We start from the raw sequence: 20,877 nt of genomic DNA, 5'->3' as shown, positions 1-20,877 counted from the left end.
CAGAATCTATACACACACTCCATGGTCTCTGCACCTCTCCACAGAGAGGCCCCCACCCCACCTCCACGTGTAGATATCAAAGCTCTGGAGTACCCCAGCCCACCAGGGACCAAGGCTGTGTAGTCAGGAGAAGGACTGACCGGACGCGGTCTAAATGGAGGCGCGATCTCCAATCGCTCCAGCCGCTCCCAATCGATCCAGCAGAAAAAACCGTGGGACCGGATGGTGGGTTCACCGTCTGGCCCCGAGCCCAGGCGCTTTCCTGGGTGCTTGGTCAGAAACTATGGAAAACACAGAGACAGACAGACAGACAGAGTCCAGGACAGAAAGGACCAGGGAAGGAAGAGAGGAATTGAGAGACACAACATAGAGATCAAGAGGGAGAACAGCAAGGGAGAACAAAAATAGAGGAGAGTGGGGAAGGGAGAATACATGAGAATTGAACAGGAATTGGAATTGATAAATGCAGACCCAGAGACCCAAGGATGGACCAGAAAGATGAACAAAATCAGCATGGGGGCAGAAAACCCCAGAAAGAGAGGAGGGAAGACATGAGGGAAAAAACCTAGTGTGTGTGTGTGTGTGTGTGTGTGTGTGTGTGTGTGTGTGTGTAAGAAGGGAGGAAGAGAGAGAGAGAGAGAAAAGAAGAAGGAGGAGGAGGAAGGGGAAGGAAGAGGGAGGAGAGGAGAGGAAAAGAGAAGAGAAGAGAAGGTTGGAGTCCAAGAAACTCAGAAAGACAGAGTACAGAGAGCCAGGGGACAGAAATTCAGAGACAAGAGGAAGACAGAAATCCATAGTATGTGTTTATGAGAGTGGGAAGAGAATAACAGAAACCCAGAGAGAGAGGAACAGATGCCAAAGTGTGAACAGAGAAATACAGAAGAAGACACCAAGAAAAGGTAGAGATACAAAAGGCCCATCATATGTAGATGGAGGCAGAGGTATGAGACAAAACCCAGGAAGAGACCATCAGAGAGATGTGGGGATAGGAGCTAGAAGCAGAAGTATGCTGACATTTGTTGCAAACCTTCCATGGGCCAGTCTCATTCTCCTGCATTAACTCCACCACTCAGGAGGAGAAGACTGAGGCTCACAGTTGTAGTGACTCTTTCAGGAGCCCACAGAAAGAAAAGGTGCAGGTTTATCTGATCCACCCAGCTCTGGAGAGACAGGCCTAGGCCTCTTGACACTTCCTGAGTGAGCTGGGGTCTGGTACTACAGAGGAGTGTGGGATAGAGGCCATCCTTGGTCTGGGGTGGCCACAGGGTGGCAAATTATTGTTCTAACAAAACCTATGTATTCCATCAACTTTTCTGGAAGATGGACGCAAAGTGACATGATGGATGGGAACCTTTTTCTAAAAGAGATGGCAATGAGGTGCATGGGGTTGTGAGTTTGGAAAAGGTGGGAGTTGGGCTCTCACCCCCTTGCAGATGGCAACAGCTTCCCGGGAAAGTGACTTGGGGTAGGTGACAGTCTGCTCCATGATGGCCTGAAACAGCTCCTCCTCATCCTCTCCATCAAAAGGTGGCTATGGAAGTGAGCAAATAAAGTCAGACCTGCCAAACTACCTTTCCAAAACATTCACACTCTCCTCACCCACTGTGAACACCACCAACCAATGGATGATGCCTCCCCCCTGCCACCAACAACTCCCCAGGGTGAGCTGATCAAACTACCAAAGCTTCATCTCTCTCTAATTTCCTATCTCTTGTGCCTCATCTGTGCATCTCTCTATTGTCTGGCTTTCTTTATCTGCTCTGTAAATCAACAGGGTGTTGATTAGACAAAAAATGTGTCATGTAAATGAGAGAGAGAAAAACTGTGAAAGATGGAAAATGCATTCTTTTGGATGGATGAATGGTTCCCAGCATCCTGGAGTTAGGAAAGGCAATACCAAGACAAGGGTTCTTACAGTAGTGATTTTTTTGTGTGTGTGGCTATACTGTGGTTGGAACTCAGGGCCTCACACTTGCTAGTCGGGCACTTTAACACTTGAGCCAAGCCCTTAGTCCACAAGGCAAGGGTTCTTAATTTAGAGTCTAGATGGTTTGCATATACAACTGAGGAGTCTATGAATTTGGACAGAGGGAAAAAATATCTTTATTTAAGCCATGAGCAGGAATTCAGCATTTCCTCTCATTATGAATGTAGAAAACAAGTTTAAGCAGCACTTACAGCTTCATCACCAGTAGAAATCATGGACATTTTCTTATCATGAGAATTTCAGATATGACTGAGTCTAACTTATTCCTACCTCAAAATTACTGTTATGCCTTCCTCTTTACTTCCTATGACTGTTAAAGCTTACCATTTAATGAACTAACAAGAAGCTGCCTATATGTTGATGGCCCAATGTTAAATATTTAGACGACTGGATATGTTTCAATTGATTTAGTTGGTTGAGTTAAATTCAATTAAATTTTGAGAACCACATTTCAATATGATTGATATTTCTTGTCATTCTGTTATTTTATTTTGTACACATGAAAGCATTGTTATGAGAAGGGTACACTGTTCTGCTAAAGGGGTCCATGCCACCAAAACAAAATGAAGCATTCTGAGTGAGGTTAGCCTGGCTCAAAAGACCAAAAATCGTATGTTCTCCCTCATATGTGGACATTAGATCAAGGGCAAACACAACAAGGGGATTGGACTATGAGCACATGATAAAAGCGAGAGCACACAAGGGAGGGGTGAGGATAGGTAAGACACCTAAAAAACTAGCTAGCATTTTTTGCCCTTAATGCAGAGAAACTAAAGCAGATACCTTAAAGCAACTGAGGCCAATAGGAAAAGGGGACCAGGAACTAGAGAAAAGGTTAGATTAAAAAGAATTAACCTAGAAGGTAACACCCACGCACAGGAAATCAATGTGAGTCAATGCCCTGTATAGCTATCCTTATCTCAACCAGCAAAACCCCTTGTTCCTTCCTATTATTGCTTATACTCTCTCTACAACAAAATTAGAGATAAGGGCAAAATAGTTTCTGCTGGGTATTGAGGGGGGGAGCGGGAGGGGGTGGAGTGGGTGGTAAGGGAGGGGGTGGGGGCAGGGGGGAGAAATAAACCAAGCCTTGTATGCACATATGAATAATAAAAGAAAAATGAAAAAAAAAAAGAAGAACCCCTGAGCTATGGTAAGATAATGCTTCAGGACCATGGACAGCAGTGTCACCCTGTGACCTTTCCAATGGCTCAGCATACCTGCATAGACTAGAGGAGTGTGTAAGTAGAGGATTGCCTTCTACCTTGCTTCTCCAGATAAAGGCCACATAAGAAGGGGCACTCCACTCTGTGTGGCCTTTAGCCAAGCCAGCACCCCCATCCAATCTTCCCTTACCTGTCCTGCCAACATCTCATATAGCAGAACCCCAAAGGACCACCAGTCGACAGACTTCCCATACGGCTGATAGGCAATGATCTGGAGGGAGGGTAAGAGGCAAGGATTTGTGATTTTTCTTTAAGAAGCCTAGGATCCCATTGGCATCATCCCCAGGAGCCCTACCCACACTTCAAGTTCTTTCAGCACAAACTCTTTCCACTCCATGAATACTTTGGCTAGAACTCCACCCTTTGGATAATTCAAGAAACAAAGTTTACCTACTTAGAACATTCCTTTACTCTCAAACATAAAGACTACCTAAGGCCCAATAGAAGGGTAAACTTCCATTTGAATGTTGGGTGTATGGGGGTAAATTTCAGAAAGCTGAGATTCTTAAACTTGAATGAACATCAGAGTTATCTAAGAGACTGTTTTTTTAAAAAATAGGTGTTTCCATCCCTGAAGAATTCTGGCCTCATTAAGCAAGAATTAGAGTCGGCAATATGTGTGTAACTTTCTTTCTGCAGGTGAGTCTGATTACCAGCCAGGTATTGTGACCCCTGACATTGACTACTTGGTCCCTAACATTGATCAGCTGAAAAGATGAAGGGACTGTATCTCCAACATAATCTCCAACCCAGCTTACTAATGTCAGCATGTGCACCCAAGTATATTAACATTCAGAATACTAGGTCTAGCCCCTAAACAATGACAGAGTGATTTTCTGCCCAATGAAAATACTCAAGGCACAGCATTTGCTTTCATAGTGTTCTTAGGAATCTGGTCCTCCTAGAATGGCAGAAGGGCAGCCTACTTGGACCAAAGAACATGTTTGAGGCCCTGGATTCCAGTCTCCAGCACCCCCACACACACACACACAGGAAAAAAAAAAACCAAAACTATGTGCAACACTTATCAATGAGCTTTTGTCCAATTGAATACTCAAGGGAAAGCCCCACCCAGATAGAATGCACAGGAGACACAGCCTCAGGGCTACACCCACTCAGGGTGCACTATAAATAGTCTCCACCTTCTTAGAATGGTTCATGCCCTACTCAGAATTCCTACAAGCTGGTCCCACTCCCTTAGAACATTCACCTACAGGTCCTGCTCACTTTACCTAGTTAGAAACCCAACTACCTCACTTAGAGTGCTAGGCACACAGGTCTTTCCATGCAAGACACTGGAGGAACACCTCATCTGGTTAGGACACCCAGGGACATGCCTTGCTCGTTATGAATACTAGAGACATCAAGTGGGCAGCCTGGGCAGCAAGCATTGGGTTACCTCAGGTGCTATGTAGTCTGGAGTCCCACAGAAGGTGCGGGTTGTGGTCCCAGGGAAGACATTCTCTTTACACATGCCAAAGTCAGTGATCTTGATGTGTCCTTCTGCATCCAGCATCACGTTGTCCAACTTCAGGTCCCTGGAGGATGGGTATGCATGTAGGAATTGCTGAGAGAGTTGAGTTCAGCAGGTTGGAGCTGTATGTTCCAATCTTTCCCCTCTAGGGGCCTGATTTCCCTCTATGGGAAAGTCTGGGGCTACTGACCTGTAGATGATGCCCTGGTTGTGAAGGAAGAAGAGACCGATGGCGATTTCTGCTGCATAGAACCTGGAGGAGTAGATGGGAAGTCAGAAGGTCAATGACTGCACCTACCCTTCCCAGCTTCCCGACCCCTTTCTCTCTTAGATGTGACTCACGCTGCATGGGGCTCCTTAAACTTGCCCAACTGCTGAATGTGGTACATCAAGTCGCCCCCGGTTACATACTCCATCACGAAATACAGGCGATCCTAGGGAGGAGTGGGAGGGGCTTAGACAAAAGGACACATCCACTCAGGACAAACGTGGAGGGCATTGAATCCACTGAATAGAAAGGCCAGAGCAACTGGCCACAGCCACAGGAAGGCCCAAGGTTCTAACCTTGCTGCCCAGTATCTACTGGGCCCTATACATCCCTGGTTGCTCCAATCAAGTGTTCTGGTCTAGCCTTCCCAGAATTGAACATTGAGGCTCACACTATTGGACTGAAATCCACTCACCAGAACCTCTTTCCACATTCGGTCACTCACGCACCTAATTTTGGTTACCTATGACTAGAGATGGTGAAGCTTCACCTGCAATTATCGTTTTTATTACAGGAAGGTGGTCATATCCATTCAGAGCTGCTGGAAGCAGAGTCACACCCTCTTCAAACCCTGAAGGTTCTGACTCCTTACTCCCTGCCTTAGTCTTAGGGAAACACCTATTTCAGATTCACAGTCAGAATCCGAAAGTGATCCTCTCTGTCACTTGGAGCCTAATTCAGGGTTTGCTCATTCAGAAGATATTTCCATCCACATGCTCCCCAACGCACTGACTGCGGCTCTCAAGACCAAGCTGGCATTCTTGGCCATGCCCCTTCCAATCCCATCCTTCTGGCCACGCCCCAGCTCTGACCCACCTACAAGCCCATGCGCCTGGCTACGCCCATTTAGAGTGCAAGGTTCTTTTGCCTTGCCCTAAGCTCAGAATCTCAAAGGGGATATCAAGTCCATCCACAGGGAGAGGAGACAGGGCTATACATACATACAGTCAGCCTCCATCTCCCTCCTTCCTCACCGGTGTCTGGAAGGTGGAGTGGAGCTGGGTGAGAAAGTGGGGCCGGCCACCAGGACCTCTGCCCCCCAGGGCCAGCACACGTTTTTCAACTAGGGTACAGTCCACGTCGTCATCCTGGACAATCACATCCTTTTTCAGGATCTTGATGGCGTAAAGCTCATCAGAGCCCCTGCGCTCGGCCAGCATCACCTGTGGACAGAGGACAGGGACCAGTCCACTTTGGGAATTCAGTGTGCAGATCCTTGCACTTTCAGGAACACAGAACAGGATCCCAAGTCCTTCCCGCTCTCTCAAGGGACTTGGTTCCCCTGAATTGCGCCCACCCCTTCAAGGAAAGTATTGGCATCTTTATACCTCCAGGAACCCAAGAAGCCCAATGGAACCCCAAAATCCAACCTCCCCACGGACATCCTTCCCTTCCTCCACAACCCCAGAAATCCAACCTTCCCAAAACTGCCTTTCCCTAGAACCATGAGGAAGCTGAAGTCGGAGATGTGCAGGCGTCCTTGGCTGGCCCCAAAGAAGCAGCGCTTGGGATCCGTGGGACTAGGAGATGGGGAGGGGATGGGAGAGGAAGAGGGGCCCATCCGCACTCGCTGTGAGAAAAGGAAGAGACAGTAGGAGGTAATTAGAGGCCAGACAGGGACAAAGAGATGCCCCCCAAGAGAGACAGCATCCAAGTATGAAAGGGACAAGGAGAGACAAGAAAAAGAAAATGCCACCGCTCCCACACCTTACTTTTTAAGAACTTTCTCTGACGTTCCATAGCCTGGAAGATTTATTATCTAAATGACATTTAGTTTACTATATACCATCTCTTGCTCTTGCTATTTTACAGAAGAGGCAACTGGCACACAGAGGTTAAATAATTTGCCCAAAGTCACACAGTGGGTAAACAACAAAGTTAGAAATCAAACTTGAACAGTTCAGCCCTAGAGTCTTGCTGCTCTTAGCCTCTAAGCCAGATCTCCTACAGGTACTGGCAAAACAGACCTTGGAGCCCCACTCTCAGGTTTTCTGATTCTGTAAGTCTTGGGGGTGCTGAGAATTTACATTTCTAGCAAATTCCAGGGTGATGCTACTGTTGCTGATCTGAGGACCACACCTGACTTTTAGCTATGGCGTCTTCTCCACCTCTCCACTTTTTCCGGCACTGGCCATGACTGAGCACAGCTTCCACACATATCCTTCTACACCGCTACTGCCCTTTCTAATTCAGTCTCTACTCAGCAGGCAGAGAGACCAATTTAAAAATAAATAAACCAGGTCATGTCTCCCCTATGCTTTCCATCCTTCTAAGGGCTTCTCTGTGTGGCTTCAAGACCAGGCTCCTCTCTCCCCCTCCACAGCCTCATACACAGCCTGGTGTCAGGCTGCCCTCTCTCCAAGGCTGTGGGACATACCACTCTCTCTTCCTGAAGTCCCTCCTCTGCCACTTCCTCTCCTTATTTCTCAAACATCCTTTAGTCCTTGAATCAAGCCTTACTTCACAAGTCTCTTCTGATTGTTTTAATGGGATCATTTGTCCCTCTTGTGCTACCATGGACAGCTCCTTTGAAACTGTAATTTATAACTCTTTCTCTGTATGTGATATCTGCTTACATTCTGTGAGCTTTCTATGCAAGGGTCCATTCTATTCTCCAAGACAGAGAGACAGTGCTTGGAGCAGAGCTGAGGCTCAGGAAATATTTATTGAATGATACAATCTTGTACAGAAAAGACATCTGACCTTCTAGTTTTGGACCCTAGCCACTGTTAGGTTCTCTCCATTAACTCATCTGCAGGGGTAGCAGGAATAACTTCCAACAGAGTTGTGACCAGTAAATAATTAACATATGCAAAACACTTAGAAGAGTGTCCAGAATGTAGTAAGGGCTGTTTGTGTTTGCTATTAAGTGTTATACCTGCCCCCTACCCAGGACCTAGTTCAGGGTCTGGAAAATAGGTAATACTAATCGGTGCTTACTGAGTTGTAGAAGATAGCTGTGAACACCATGGAGACCCTGTTCTATCATTGATACTCATGGATTAAGGAATTTGTCAATAAAGTACAAAGACAGAATTCAAAGAAAATTATATGTACTATCACTTGTTTGTATTTTATTTTATTTTGCTTTGCTTTCTTCAGAACAGGTTTAAAGGGACTTGTTAATCCTCAAAAGGTTGAGTGATCAAGAATAAAATGAAAGCCAGGCACAGGTGGCTTACACCTGTAATCCTAGCTATGTGGGAGGCTGAGATTGGGAGGATCAAGGTTTGAGGCCAGCCCTGGCAAATAATTCATGTGACCCCATCTCCAAAGCAACCAGAACAAAATGGACTGGAGGTGTGGGTCAAGAGGTAGAGTGCCTGAAGAAGAAGAAAGAAGAAAGAAGAAGAAGAAGAAGAAGAAAATGAAGAAGAAGAAGGAGAAAAGGAGGAGGAGGAGGAGAAGAAGAAGAAGTTGTTTCTAGCCTAGGGTGCAGTGACTCACACCTGTAACCTAAGCTTCTTGGAAGGCAGAGATTGGGAAGATCAACGGTCAAGGACAGCAGCGGTGGTATGTGTGTGTGGGGTGTTGGAATTCATGACACTCCATCTTAACCAATAAAAGCAGAGCATAGTGGCATCTCTTGTCAACTCAGTTATATGGGAAATAAGAAAACTGGGATCCAGGCCAGCCTAGGCATAAATATGAGATCCTATTTGAAAAAAACTAAAATGAAAAAGGTTGGCAAAGTGGCTCAAGTGGTAGAGCACTTGAAATCCTGTATTCAAACTCCAGGACCACCAAAAAAAAAAAAGGTCACAATTTATAATATAGTAAAATTTAAATTATTGGGCTGGAGGCATGACTCAAGTGGTAAAGTATCTGCTTAGCAAGCATAAAGCTCTGTGTTCAACCCCAATCCCACCAAAAATATAAAAAATTTAAAAAATTAGATTTTAGATTTTGGCTCTTCAGGACCAACCACCACCATACATACCTCCTTCCACTGTTACTCATGACCCCTCTGTTTCACTCATGACCCCTCTGTTTCACTCAAAACCCCTCTGTTTCAGACACATTCTGTCCCCAACTTCCTACTGCTAGATCTTTGCCCACCATCTGCCAGGTCTCTACAAACTAAACCTTCTCAGTCAAATACACAGGAGGGGCATCCTTGCTATGTAGCTACTGAAAGAATGAAAGATTCAACCTCTCTGGGCCTGAATTTCCTCCCTATGTCCAGCTCTCAAACTTAACCAAACAAAGGAACCATCTGAGGAATGTGTTTAATATGTAAACAATCTCACTTAGTAGGTCTGCAGAGAGACAAGAAATGTGTATAAGGAATCTTATAATTCTGATGCAGCAATTTCAAGTTCAAACACAACTTGAAAACCCTGGTAGGAGTTGGCTATAAGAGTCAAGGAAAGACTAAAGCATGCTGTTGTTGTTTAATATTGGGATTTCTTGGGTCTGGGAATCTAAATGACAGGTGTGTGAGTATCCCATTCCCCATGAAGAGCACTATGAGCCCTGCACCCTGAGAAGGAGTTATAAATCTGCATTCCTGCACCCTGAGGAGGAGATACAGGGTCTCATAAATCTGCCATGGGGCTGATAAACAAAATGCTCTCAAGGTTGTTCCCTGGTCCTCCCCCACCCCATAAGGGCAAACAGACCAGATCATCTAAGAGAGCCTGCGAACCCATGGCCAATGGAAAGAGTCCTTCTAACCCCTACCCTAACCCAGAGTTAAAGTGTCCATAAAAATCCCCAGCCTTCACCTGAGCAGGAAGCCACCAGTTTCCAGGCTCCACTGCACTGCTCTAGCTGTAGCATTTCATTTCTGTCTAATGAATCCTACTTTGTGTACCAGCCTTGTCTCACGAGTCAATCAGCTGCCTCATGAGTCAATCAGCTGCCTTACAAGCCAGTTCTCTGGCCTGTGAAGGCAAGGACCCTTGACACTGGCCTACAACATTTCACACCAGTATGTAACAGATTCTCACTGCTAGTCCCTGTCTTTCAGGTCTCATGCTAATGCTGCCTCAGCCTAGGCAAGTGCATACCTGTATCCCAGCACTCAGAAGGACTGTGAGTTCAAGGCCAGTCTGAGCTACATAGTGAAACTGTTTTGTTTTGTTTAAAAAACAAATAAACAGACCTAAACACTGCCTCTTCTGGGAGCCCCCAAACTGGGCAACGATGCCTCCTTGGGCTCCTACCAAGCTGTGCAGAACCTCCACTGTGCTAAGGATCCCTCCATCCATCCTGATGGTGTGTGTCGAGGGTTCTGAGACTCTCCTGCAGCTTAAAGCTTCTCAACGTCACCAAGCACATATCTTGGTGCACAGAAGGTCTAGCTAAGAGGGTGTTGAATGGAGACTTTTGGAGGGCTAGTGGTGTGGCCCAAGTGGTAGAGCCCCTGCAAACATGACACCCTGCCTTCAATTCCTCCCCCAAAAAGAAGAGTGCTGCAAGCACTTTCCCTCACCCAGACTTCACAGCAGAGCAAACCCATCTCCTGCCTTCTTCTTCCAGACAGCCTTTTTTCTCCTTCCAGCTTTGCCTCCCACTGTCTACTCTCTACACAGAGCTGGTGATCTTGTTAAAGTCTACATCATCACAGGCCACCCCTTCAACATCTTCCCCTCTCACTCAGCTTAAAAGCTAAAATTCCTCCAAGGGATAATGAGGCACCCTCTTCTCTGACTCTGTCTCCTTCTCCTCCCCTGCCCTGCCTCTGCTGCAACTTCCTGCTGCTCTCTACCCTTCTAGCCTACTGCAAAGCCCTTCTCTGGGGATCCTCACTCTCCCCTTTCCTTTGCCCAACAGTCACTTTGTTAGTGAATACTTTCTGCCCACTGCTGTTAAAATTGTAAAACCTTCCCTAGCAGCATTCCCTATCCCACTTGCTGCTAGTTTTCTTCTTATCATTTATCAACTTCTAACATACTATCATGCACTTACTTATTTTGTTTCATGTTCTTCTTCTGAGGGTAAACAACATGAGGGGAGGAGCTTTTTCTGTCTTGTTCTCTGCTACATACAAATCCCCAGTGACTAGAACCATGCCTTCACACAGAGGTGCCCAAGAAAATATATTTTGAGGGAGAGAGACTTCTTGACTTCTAGTCTCTGCTCTCTGCGAAGCTGCCGGGTTCCCTGATGCCTAAGGCTAAATCCATGATCAAACACAGGTTCTCTTGTCCTGAAAATCTCAGGCTGCCTCCTTCATTTTACCAGGAGCCCCAGGGAACAGCCTGATTAACTACACAGAACAACATCTACCTTAAACCCCACATCAGGAAATAGTGTTCAATGAGTGAGTAAGACAGTGAATAGAGGAAGAAGAGTCCCAGCAATTGCTAGATAGAAAAACTAAAGGATGAATTCAGGGGTCACTGCCTCAGGGAAGCCCTCCCTGAACACCTGCCCTCTAGGCTGGGCCAGTGCTTCCTTCACACCTCTGCAGTGTCCAGGGCTACCTGGACTTTTTAGCCTTAGTATTTATGATGGAGTCCCTGCCTGGGGAGTCACTAAGATTATTCAGTGGGTACAGGATGGATCTGGCACACAACAGTGCTCAACTCATATGTATAGAATTGAAGATGACAGAAATCAGAGAAGGGAGAAGTAGAGAAGGAGGGAGGAAGAGAACAGGCCTCATTTTGATGTCTCAGTTCTACTCACCTCATACAATTCCAAGGGATAGTTACAGGCCTGGGGAAGAAGAAAGTCAAAAGTCAGGGCCCTAAGAGGTAGGAGATAGTTCTAGAGCAGGGGCCAGGCCCCTATTATCCTCACGCCATAGGGATTGAGAACTACATTTCCCATCAGACCCTGGGGCTAGAGGCCATGGTAAGAACAGAGGAATGAGCCCCAGGGTCTTCTGGGAATTGTAGGCCCAGTACCAGTGGGCCACCAGAGGGTAGAGGGCAAGGCCAGCTCTGAACTGGGGCAAGCTAGGCTGGGCTCCCCTGGGGAAGCCGGTCCGGGTACCTCAAATTTCTGGAGGAGGCTGCAGTTGTCAGCATCGGCCACCGGCACATTGTAATATTCGCCCTCCTCCTGGTTCAGTAACTTGTACCTGACATACAGACGGAGACCAGGGCCGGGCAGGGGTAGGGGAAGTAGGGCACCCAAGAAAGAGGCAGAGACATCCAAAGGGAGGAAAGAGACACAGAAAGACAGACACAGAGATGGAGAGAGAGAAAGAGTGAGATAAGGAGAGGGGGGAGGCCTTTCCAGTGGCCAGAGAGGGAGAAAGAAGAGGAAGAAGAAGAGGAGGACCTGGGAAGGGGAAGGAGTTTTGGGAGGTAGAGGGAAACATGGTGGCCTAGAGGAGAGACCACACATGGAGAGAGATGGTGATACCAATGTCCACCACCAGCCCCAGCCCCACTCCTCACCAGCCATCCACGGGTGCCTTGAGCAGTTCTGAGACACCAAAGGACATGGCACCCATGAAGTCATTACGAGAAGTCCGGTCCCAGTCCCACACCTCCACGCTGAGCCGGCGCTCAACATCCCCTGGCTTCAGGTTGCTATAGAAGGGTAGAGTGGAGTCAGGGGCAAAGCTCATGGCTCCTCACTTCCCTGTCCTTGGTGCTGGAGGTGGGGCAATTCCATCCAGCTCCATAAGATGTTTTCCCACTCTGACCTCCACCCCACCAAAGGAAGTTCCTCCACTAGGGCCTTAGGTAAACCTAGACAGCTCTCAGCACTCCCCAATTCTTGACCCATCCCATCCCTGTCTCCTGGTCTTTCTCTCCAGTTCTCTGTCCTATTTCAGAATATATTTCAGTCGTTGTGCACCCTCCTTTCTCCTGGTCTCTGTCATCCTGTCTTTCTGGTTCCTCTTTCTGTCCTTGTCACTTCCTTACCCACCCACCCACCACCTTCTCCCCTCCTTTTCCATCTTTGTCTTCCTTTAGTCTTGTGCCTCTTCTTCTAAGACCTTCTCTCTCTCATTCTTTGTTGTTTTTTGTGTTTTATTTGTTTTGCTTTGGTTTTTGATACAGGGTCTTACTATGCAGCACAGGCTGGCTTCAAACTCACTATCCTTCTGCCTTAGCCTCCCAAGTGCTGGGATTACAGGTGTGAACAACATCCAGCTTCTATTTCATCTTTTCTTCCCCATATAATTGCTTCTATCTATCTGTTCCTATGTCTCTCTCATCCTGAATCCCTCTAACCCTTTTCTCTTTTTCCTCCTCTCAGTCTCTTTTTCTCTCTAGGCCTGTCTCTTTCTCTGTCCCTGTCCCCATCTCTCCTGAACATCTCTCTGGGTGTCCATCTGCCTATCCTCCTCTGATCTCTGTCTTCCTCTAAAGTGGAGGTTTGTATGGAGATTAAAGGTACAGGGAACTCTCTGCTTGTGAACTTCTGTATCTCCACCCCTCCCCTCAAGCACTCCACTCCATTCTCCTCCCATCACCTTCTTCTGCCCCTTTTTGAGGTTTCCCTCTACCTAACACCTCCCATCAGCTTCTCACTAGGGTGGTATTAGCCACTAAGACCCTCAGATCATCCTGTCAGTCATCATAGCACCCAAGCTCACAACACAAAGGTCTCGTTCCACACAGGGTTTAGTGTGGCTTTCATCGTCCGGGTCTTCTGTTTGGTCAGGTTCCGAGGGTCTGGGATGAGCTTCAGTTTCACATAGGGATCAGAGAGACCATTGGGGTCCATAGGAATGAGATTTCGGGCCTCACCAACTGAAGGGGGAGGTGAGGGAAGGCGACTTAGAGACCCAGGAAGAGGTTCCCTGTCCTCCCCCAGTCAGCAATCAAGAATTCCAAGCCTAGTCTCCTTTCTGGTGACCTCTTGTCTCCAGAACCAGAAGACACGGCGTGATGAAGTCTTTTCCCCCAACCATTCATGCAGAAATCAGACCCCTTCCTGCACTAGGACTCAGGAGTGTAGCCTCTGGCCATGGGTTGTGAACCTGATCGTTCCTCCAAACCAGGTCCTATTCATCCCACCCTCTCAAGGATCCTGACACCTGCAATGGCCATTAAAGAGGAGCTGGAAATTTTAAGAACCAAGGCTGGAGGCGGGGCTTCTGGTTAGAAAGGGGCGTGGCCTGGGCGGAATCCAGCCAGTGGGCTGGAGGATCAGGAATGTGGATGTTGCTTTTCTGGAGGGCGTGGTCTCCCAGGTTGGGGAGTGGGCCAGCCAGGCTCACATCAGGGAGAGGCGGGGCCAGCGAGGGGGCGGGGCCTCACCAGTGATGTGGATCTCGTCCGAGGTCGGAGCCCGGATTTCCAGCTGCAGACGCCCACGGCGCTCCGTGTGGTCCACGCCGCACAGCGAGGGCACGCTGCGCACACAGCGCCGGTGCACGTTCATCTCGCAGCCTGGAACAAAAGAACTGAGGGTAGCACTTCAAGCCCAGCCCCCAACCCCCATCCTTCACTCCCCCAACACACACTCTCTGCATTTCCTCTGAACCCCGAGAAGTGCTAGGTTGGAGTGCAGGCAGCCAGCGAAACACTCACAGGAACATTTCATGCCCTGATGCACCAGTCCATAGAGGAGGGAGCCACAGTGGTCGCAGAACGTGGGGCTGCTGTAGCTGTGCAGCCGGAACTTGTGCTTGTTCCGGGGATCCTGCGGACAGAGAAGTGTCACTTAAGAGACTGACACGGTGATGCACGTCTGTAATCTCAGCACTCGGGATGACTGAGGCATTCTGGCGCTCCAGGCCAGCCTGGACTATATAGGGAGACTCTGTCTCCAAACATAAATAAATAAATAAAGTCGATCTGGGCGTTAGTGGCTCATGCCTGTAATCCTAGCTACTTGGGAGACTGATGAGATCAGGAGAATGAAGGGCAAATAGTTCACAAGACCCCATTTCCAAAACAATCAGAGCAAAATGCACTGGAGGCATGGCTCAAGTAGCAGAGCACCTGCTTTGCAAGCACAAAGCCCTGAGTTCAAACCCCAGTCCCGCAGAAAAAATAATAATGTCACTTAGGGAGAGTGGGGAGGGAACAATCTTAAAACCCTGGAAGGGGAGCTTTTGAAAATATTCTTCCTTTGGACTCGCTTCTCAGCCTGCCTGCTATTCCATCTTACTCATTTTACTCTACAGATACTCAGTGGAAGCTTATTGTGTGCCAGGCATTGTGCTTGGTTCTGGGACCCAACAGTGAACAATACAAGATTTTAAAAACCCCTTGTCATGTGAAGCTTACTTTTTAGTGGAGGGAGACAGAATACAAACACAGTAATTAAATAATATATATGGTCTGATGGATAATAATAGGTGCTTTGGAGGAAAATGAAGCAGGGATGGGTGTGCCAGAAGTTGGGGCTTGAGGTACAATGGCCAGGGGAGGCCTTACTGACAAAGTAGCATTTGGGCAGAACATGGAGGTGAGGGCTCCAACACCCCATAGCTCTACCCTCTCATCCCCCACCTCCCACAAGTTCTCTGAGGACTTGTGGACCACCCTGAACCCCAGACTGTTTCTATTTGGGATATGTATATTTGGGTGGGGGAAGGTGACAGCAGTTGCCAAGGTCCCCTTCAATGTTCTGGGTCTTGGGGTGACCCTAACTCAAAGAGATCTTACTGCATTAAATAAGATGCTAGTGCCCTGTGTGAAAGCCCTCAACAGGGTGTCTGATACACAAGCTATCCACAGACAGAAGATAGGAAAGTTCTTATTAAAAAGACAGCCAACAGGACACCAGTGGCTCACACCTTTAATTCTAGTACTTGGAAGGCTGAGATCAGGAAGACTGTAGTTTGAGGCCAGCCTGGGCAAATAGTTCATGAGATCCTCCATCTCCAAAATAACCAGAGCAAAAATGGACTGGAGGTGTGGCTAAAGCAATAGACCTTCTGCTTTTCAATCCTGAAGCCCTGAGTTCAAATTCCAATCCCAGCCAAAAAAAAGAAAGAGAGAGAAAGAGAGAGAGAAGAGAGCACCCCAGTCCTCCAGTTATGTAGATCTAAGTCCAAATCTTAACTCTGTCCACAACCCAGCTCTGGGTCTTCCCATAGCACCTCCAACTTTCAGGGTCTCAGCTTTCTGCTCTGTAAAAATGGGAGCATTAGCCCTCTATAAAGGTGTCTTGTGATAACTAAGCAAAAACATACTTCCAAGCCCTTAGCACATCATAAACCATGGATGTCCATGGACAGCAAAATTAAAAGCATTAAGAAGAAAAAAGAGACTGGGTGAGATGGCTCGTGGCTAAAATACCAGCTACTTATGAGGCAGAGATAGGGAGGATTCAATTTGAGAGCAGCCTGACCAAAAAGTTTTTGAGACACCCCCCACATCTCAACCAATAAAAATTGGGCATGCTGGCACACCTGTTGCCCCAGTTACACAGGAAGCATAAATGGGAGGATGGCTGTCCATGCTGGCCTGAGGGAAAACTCAACATCTTATTTGAAAAAATAACTAAAGGGCCAGGCACTGGTGATTCATGTCTGTAATCCTAACTACTCTAGAGACAGAGACAGAGATCAGGAGGATCTCAGTTTGAAACTGGCCTGGGAAAATAGTTCCTGAGACCCTATCTCAAAAATACCCAACACAAAAAAGCGCTGGTGGAGTGATTCAAGTAGTAAGGAATATCTGCTTAGCAAGCATGAGGCCCTAAGTTCAAAACCCAGTACTGCCAAAAGAGAGAGAGAGAGAAATAACTAAAGCAAAAAAGGGTTGGGATCATGGCTCAAGTGTTAGAATGCCTGCCTAGCAAGCACAAGGCCCTGAGTTCAAATCCCACAACCACCAAAAAAAGAAAAAGAAGGAACAAGAGGTGCAGAGGAAAGAGCTGCTCCTTGCTACTTGCCTGTTTCTTGATTGATAATAATACTTCTAGCCATTATAACAGTAGATATTTTGTTTCTTGCTATGTTTATATACCATTCCAAGTATTTGACTCACTAAAATCTCAAAACAATCCCATAGGTAGGCATGATGATCACACTCCCCCCCACACACACACAGTACAGGAACTCAAGAAGAGCAAGAGGTAAATACCTCAGGGAAGGTCACAGGACCAATGAGTCATAGAGCTGGGACTCAGGCCCAGGAGATTCTGCTCAGATGGGGACAGGGAAAATACCTAACCCAACCTTACAGGCTGTGGTGCAGATTCAATCCTACACCTTGTCCATGATGCCAGGAGGAGCAATGAGCTCTTCCTAAATCAGAGCTAGTTTTGGTGGAGGTAGGCAGGTGAGGCAGGAAGACTGTAACAAGGACTGGTAGACAGTGGTACTCAATATATACTCTATGAAGTCACATCCTCTATGTAAATTTCAGTTTTCTTCACTTGATAACCTGGCAGATGTCTCCTGAGCTTCTGTGGGTCTTTCCACATTCCCCCCCCCTTTTTTTTTTTTTCTTTTAAGATACAGTGGTGCTATCATAGCCTTGGCTGGCCTCAAACTCTCCATCCTAGGCCTCACCACTGTCTCCCTGCTCTTTACCTACTAATCATAAAACCGTCTCCCACCTTGTGTCAAATCCTGGGAGAAACTGAACTCACACAAGCCTGGGGATGTCTAGGTTCTGTGCTGGCCCATTTGGTAGCCACTGACCACGTGCAATTGTTTAAATTTAAATTAATTAGAATGAAATGGAATTTAGATTTGTGTTCCTCTATGGAAGTAGCTCTGTTTCTGCTCACCAGCTGCATGTGGCTCTGGTCACTACAGTCAATCCTACTGGCCAGTGCCAAGCTATCAAGCCCCTTGTACAGGGGAAGAAACTGAGGCTGGCTGAGAAAGCAGAGGGAACAAGGATGGGCACCCAGAGTGGACTGCCGTCAACCCCCTGATGTGCAGAGAGATGAGGTGGGGAGGCTATGGATGTGCATGTGTGCCTGACTGCATGGGGGTCGGCACAGGCACACATGTGCATGGTTTCTGCAGGGTCTCTCTGGGTCTCCCTGTCTCAGCATCTCTCCAGCATCCTCCATATCTACCATTTCCTATTTTAGCCTCTCTTGGAATTTCTCTGCCTCCTGTCCATATCAGACCCCCTTTCTTTCCCTCTGTCATTTTCACTGTTCCATTTCTCTCTGCTGCATCAGTCTCTCCCAAGTGTCCTTTACTGCTTCTCTGTCCCTCTTCAAGACTCTCTCTGTGTCTTATCTCAGGATCTTGGTGCCAGCATTGCTATAGCTCTCTCTCTGCCCCTTGGGCCTCAATTTCCTTAAATCTCTTTACCCATAGATAGCAGCCTATCCCCATCCAGGACTGGTCTTTGGTCCCCTCACCCCTTCCTCCTCTCTATCCCCACCTGTGCACCTGGCCTGTCCCAGGCCCCCACACATTCCCCCTTTCCAGGCCAAGGGCAAGGAATCTGGGCCAGACTAGCTCTCCCTATCTCTCCAGCCCCCCCTCCCCTCCCAGCCTTAAAAATAGCAGGAGAAATTGGGACGGACGCCGAGGGGGTGAGGGCGGGGGCGCGGCCTGAGGAGGAAGAACCAGGTGTCCGGGCACTCACGTCCGTCTGGGGGCCCTTCCCAGCGCCTGGACACTCGAAGGTCACAAATTCGTGGCATCGCCGATGAACCACAAAGCTGCAGACTGAAGATCAAAATCATAGAGACACAGAGGTAGGGAGGGACATGGATAAATCCAGAGAGACCCCCAACAGACACAAAATTGGAAAGAGAGCCAGACAGAAAACCAGAAAGAGGGGGATCTCCACATAGAGTCTAACCGAGAAAAAAACAGGAGAGACCTTGACATGGGAGGGGGGCTGAGGGGGAAGGTGGAAGGTGAGAAATACATACATACACACACACACACACACACACACACACACAGAGAGAGAGAGAGAGAAGGTGAGAAAGCTGGATACTGAAACCCAAGAGATGGATTCAAAGATGAAAACAGAGAGAAACACAAAGTGACCCAGAGCACAGAGCCCTCAGTGCACACACACACACAGCCTAAGGGACACAGACAGACAAGGAGAAAAAAATTGTTTCCCAAGGACCAACAGACTCAGACACACAGACAGAAGATAAGAAAGCAAGAAGGAGAGAGACAGGCAGATTTGAAGACCGAAACCACAGAAATATCCTCAGACACAGCAGAGCCCCAACTTGGGCAAAAGTGAGTCTGGGGGCGCTGCTCTGGCCCACCCCCCCCCCCACCCTGACTCACTCTGTTCTCAGCAGTGGCAGCTGGTGCTTTAGAACTCGCCCCCCTCTCCCGGCCCCCACCCGCCCATCGGGTGACCCCGCCCGGCCTGCCCCTGCCTAGGACTGATGGTGTTGTCATGGCGACGGCAGCCTGGGGGGGGGGGCTCTGACTTTGCATCTCCAGCCCCTTCCCCCCCTTCACTCCCCTTTTCCAAATCTCCTTGTTCCCATGGCAACAGATTCTCCAAATATCTGTCCCCACCTGGAGCCGGCCGAGGGAGGGGCCCCCCAACACCACCTCCGCGGTGGCCCTGCCATCAGAGCTCCCTCCCCACCACAGGCTGTGTCTCTGCCACACCCCCCGCCCCGGGCTCCCCCGCGCCTCTCTGGGGACCAGAGAACACGTGTGTCAGCAGTCTCAGCTGTGAGGCCTCAGCCTCCACCCTGGGGGAGTCCCAGGGGTCCAGGACCCAGCTCTTACCTTGACATTGCAGGCCCTGTTTCCCAATACCCCTGGAAGAGTCAAGGATCTGAAGTCAGTGCAGAACGGGCACCTGGACCCTTCCACCTCTGCGAGCCATCAGAGGTCTGTGGCTTCTCATGCTCCTAGGGTCCCACCTGCATTCTGCTTCTAGAACCCAGAAATTCTGTCCCCCCAGCCCCTCCTCTCACAACCAGGAGCCCAGCCCCCAGCCCCTCCTCCCTTAGACCAGGAGTCCAGGCTCCCAGCCCTCCACCATCCTAGAGCCCACGAGTGGGGGCTACAACCCCTCTCTGCTCATCCCTTATGTGACACGAATCTGAGCCCCCAATGTCCTCCCGCAGGACCCCAGCCCTCTTCCCTCACCAGATGAAGTCGGTACAGTGGCTGCAGAAGGTTGGCTGCTTGAAGAAGCGAGCGGTAAACTTGTGGCTCTTGACTTCGTGGACTACCTTCTGCCTTAGAGCCCCCTTTCTGCAAAACAGGGGTCGGGGTCCCCCCTCTGAATCGCCTCCGCCGGGGCCCAGACCCGCCATGGCCCCGAGAACGCAGCAAGGACCAGGATCCTGCCTTTCTGAGGAAACAGGTGGACTGGGGGAGCAGAGTCGGGGACTCGGGAGACTCGGAGGTGGGAAGGAGGAGAGAGGAGAGGCACCTCCAGGTGCGCAGCGCGCGGCAGGGAGCGGCACCCCGGCCGGATGGGGGCGCAGAGCCAAGGCAGGGGCGCCGAGGAGCCGGAGGCACGGGCGGCGGCGGGAGCTCCGGCTCCAGCACCTGCTGAAATGTGGGAGCCCCGGGTGGGGGGAGGCGTTGCCAAGACGACAGAGGGGCGGGGTTTCTGCTTAAAGGCGCCCCCCTCCCTGAGACACGGGATAAATGCCCCCCCCACACACACACGTGCACACACCCACTCCCGGGGTTGGCTGCAGGGAGGGAGCATCCGCTGAGTCTCCAATCTGTCATGCAACATCCCCCCCACCACGTCTTCCTTCAGTAAGTTGCTTCAGTGGGTCCTGTTAGGCCCCTGGGTCTCCACCATGTCACCATGTCACTCTGTCTTCAATTAGCAAAGTTTCTGCTCAAGGTTGAGACTCCACTGGTGAACAACTAGGCTTGGAGTCTCACTTTCCCTGATGCTACCGGTCTTTATTTTTCTCTAGACCTCTGAATTTTTATTATTATGTGTCTCTCTGGGGGTGTCTTCTCTTGGCCCCCGTTTCTCTCCCTCTTTTCCTGAAGAACTCTGGAATTTGTTTCCTTTGCTGTGTGTCTCTATCTGTGTCTGTCACCCTCTGTTGGTCACCCATCTTGGGTCTTGTATCTCACTAGCGGTCTCACTGTGAACCAGTCTCCCTCTCCCTCTCTCTC

At 48.8% G+C, this 20,877-nt stretch overlaps 1 protein-coding gene across 1 annotated transcript in view; it reads right to left on the bottom strand.

Annotated features, from left to right (window-relative positions):
• Prkcg (protein kinase C gamma) overlaps nt 1-20,196 on the bottom strand; it is a 21,225-nt gene extending 1,029 nt beyond the window's left edge. Inside the window, exons 1-17 of the mRNA XM_020174245.2 lie at nt 19,876-20,196; nt 19,510-19,541; nt 18,383-18,465; nt 14,402-14,513; nt 14,129-14,260; nt 13,462-13,618; nt 12,311-12,445; nt 11,901-11,988; nt 11,592-11,621; nt 6,373-6,525; nt 5,930-6,118; nt 5,030-5,121; nt 4,878-4,940; nt 4,613-4,751; nt 3,344-3,424; nt 1,424-1,531; nt 141-281 (exon numbers count right to left, since the gene is read on the bottom strand). Of these exons, the coding sequence (XP_020029834.1) occupies nt 141-281; nt 1,424-1,531; nt 3,344-3,424; nt 4,613-4,751; nt 4,878-4,940; nt 5,030-5,121; nt 5,930-6,118; nt 6,373-6,525; nt 11,592-11,621; nt 11,901-11,988; nt 12,311-12,445; nt 13,462-13,618; nt 14,129-14,260; nt 14,402-14,513; nt 18,383-18,465; nt 19,510-19,541; nt 19,876-20,045 (1,905 nt within the window). The 5' untranslated portion in view covers nt 20,046-20,196. The remainder of the gene's footprint in view (nt 1-140; nt 282-1,423; nt 1,532-3,343; nt 3,425-4,612; nt 4,752-4,877; nt 4,941-5,029; nt 5,122-5,929; nt 6,119-6,372; nt 6,526-11,591; nt 11,622-11,900; nt 11,989-12,310; nt 12,446-13,461; nt 13,619-14,128; nt 14,261-14,401; nt 14,514-18,382; nt 18,466-19,509; nt 19,542-19,875) is intronic.
• Between the last annotated feature and the right edge of the window lie 681 nt (nt 20,197-20,877).

This window comes from Castor canadensis, chromosome 16 (assembly GCF_047511655.1).
Source record: "Castor canadensis chromosome 16, mCasCan1.hap1v2, whole genome shotgun sequence".
In the NCBI taxonomy this organism is placed as follows: Eukaryota; Metazoa; Chordata; class Mammalia; order Rodentia; family Castoridae; genus Castor; species Castor canadensis.
The sequence above is the reverse complement of the archived record's forward strand: the minus strand, read 5'-3'. Positions and strand labels throughout refer to the sequence as shown.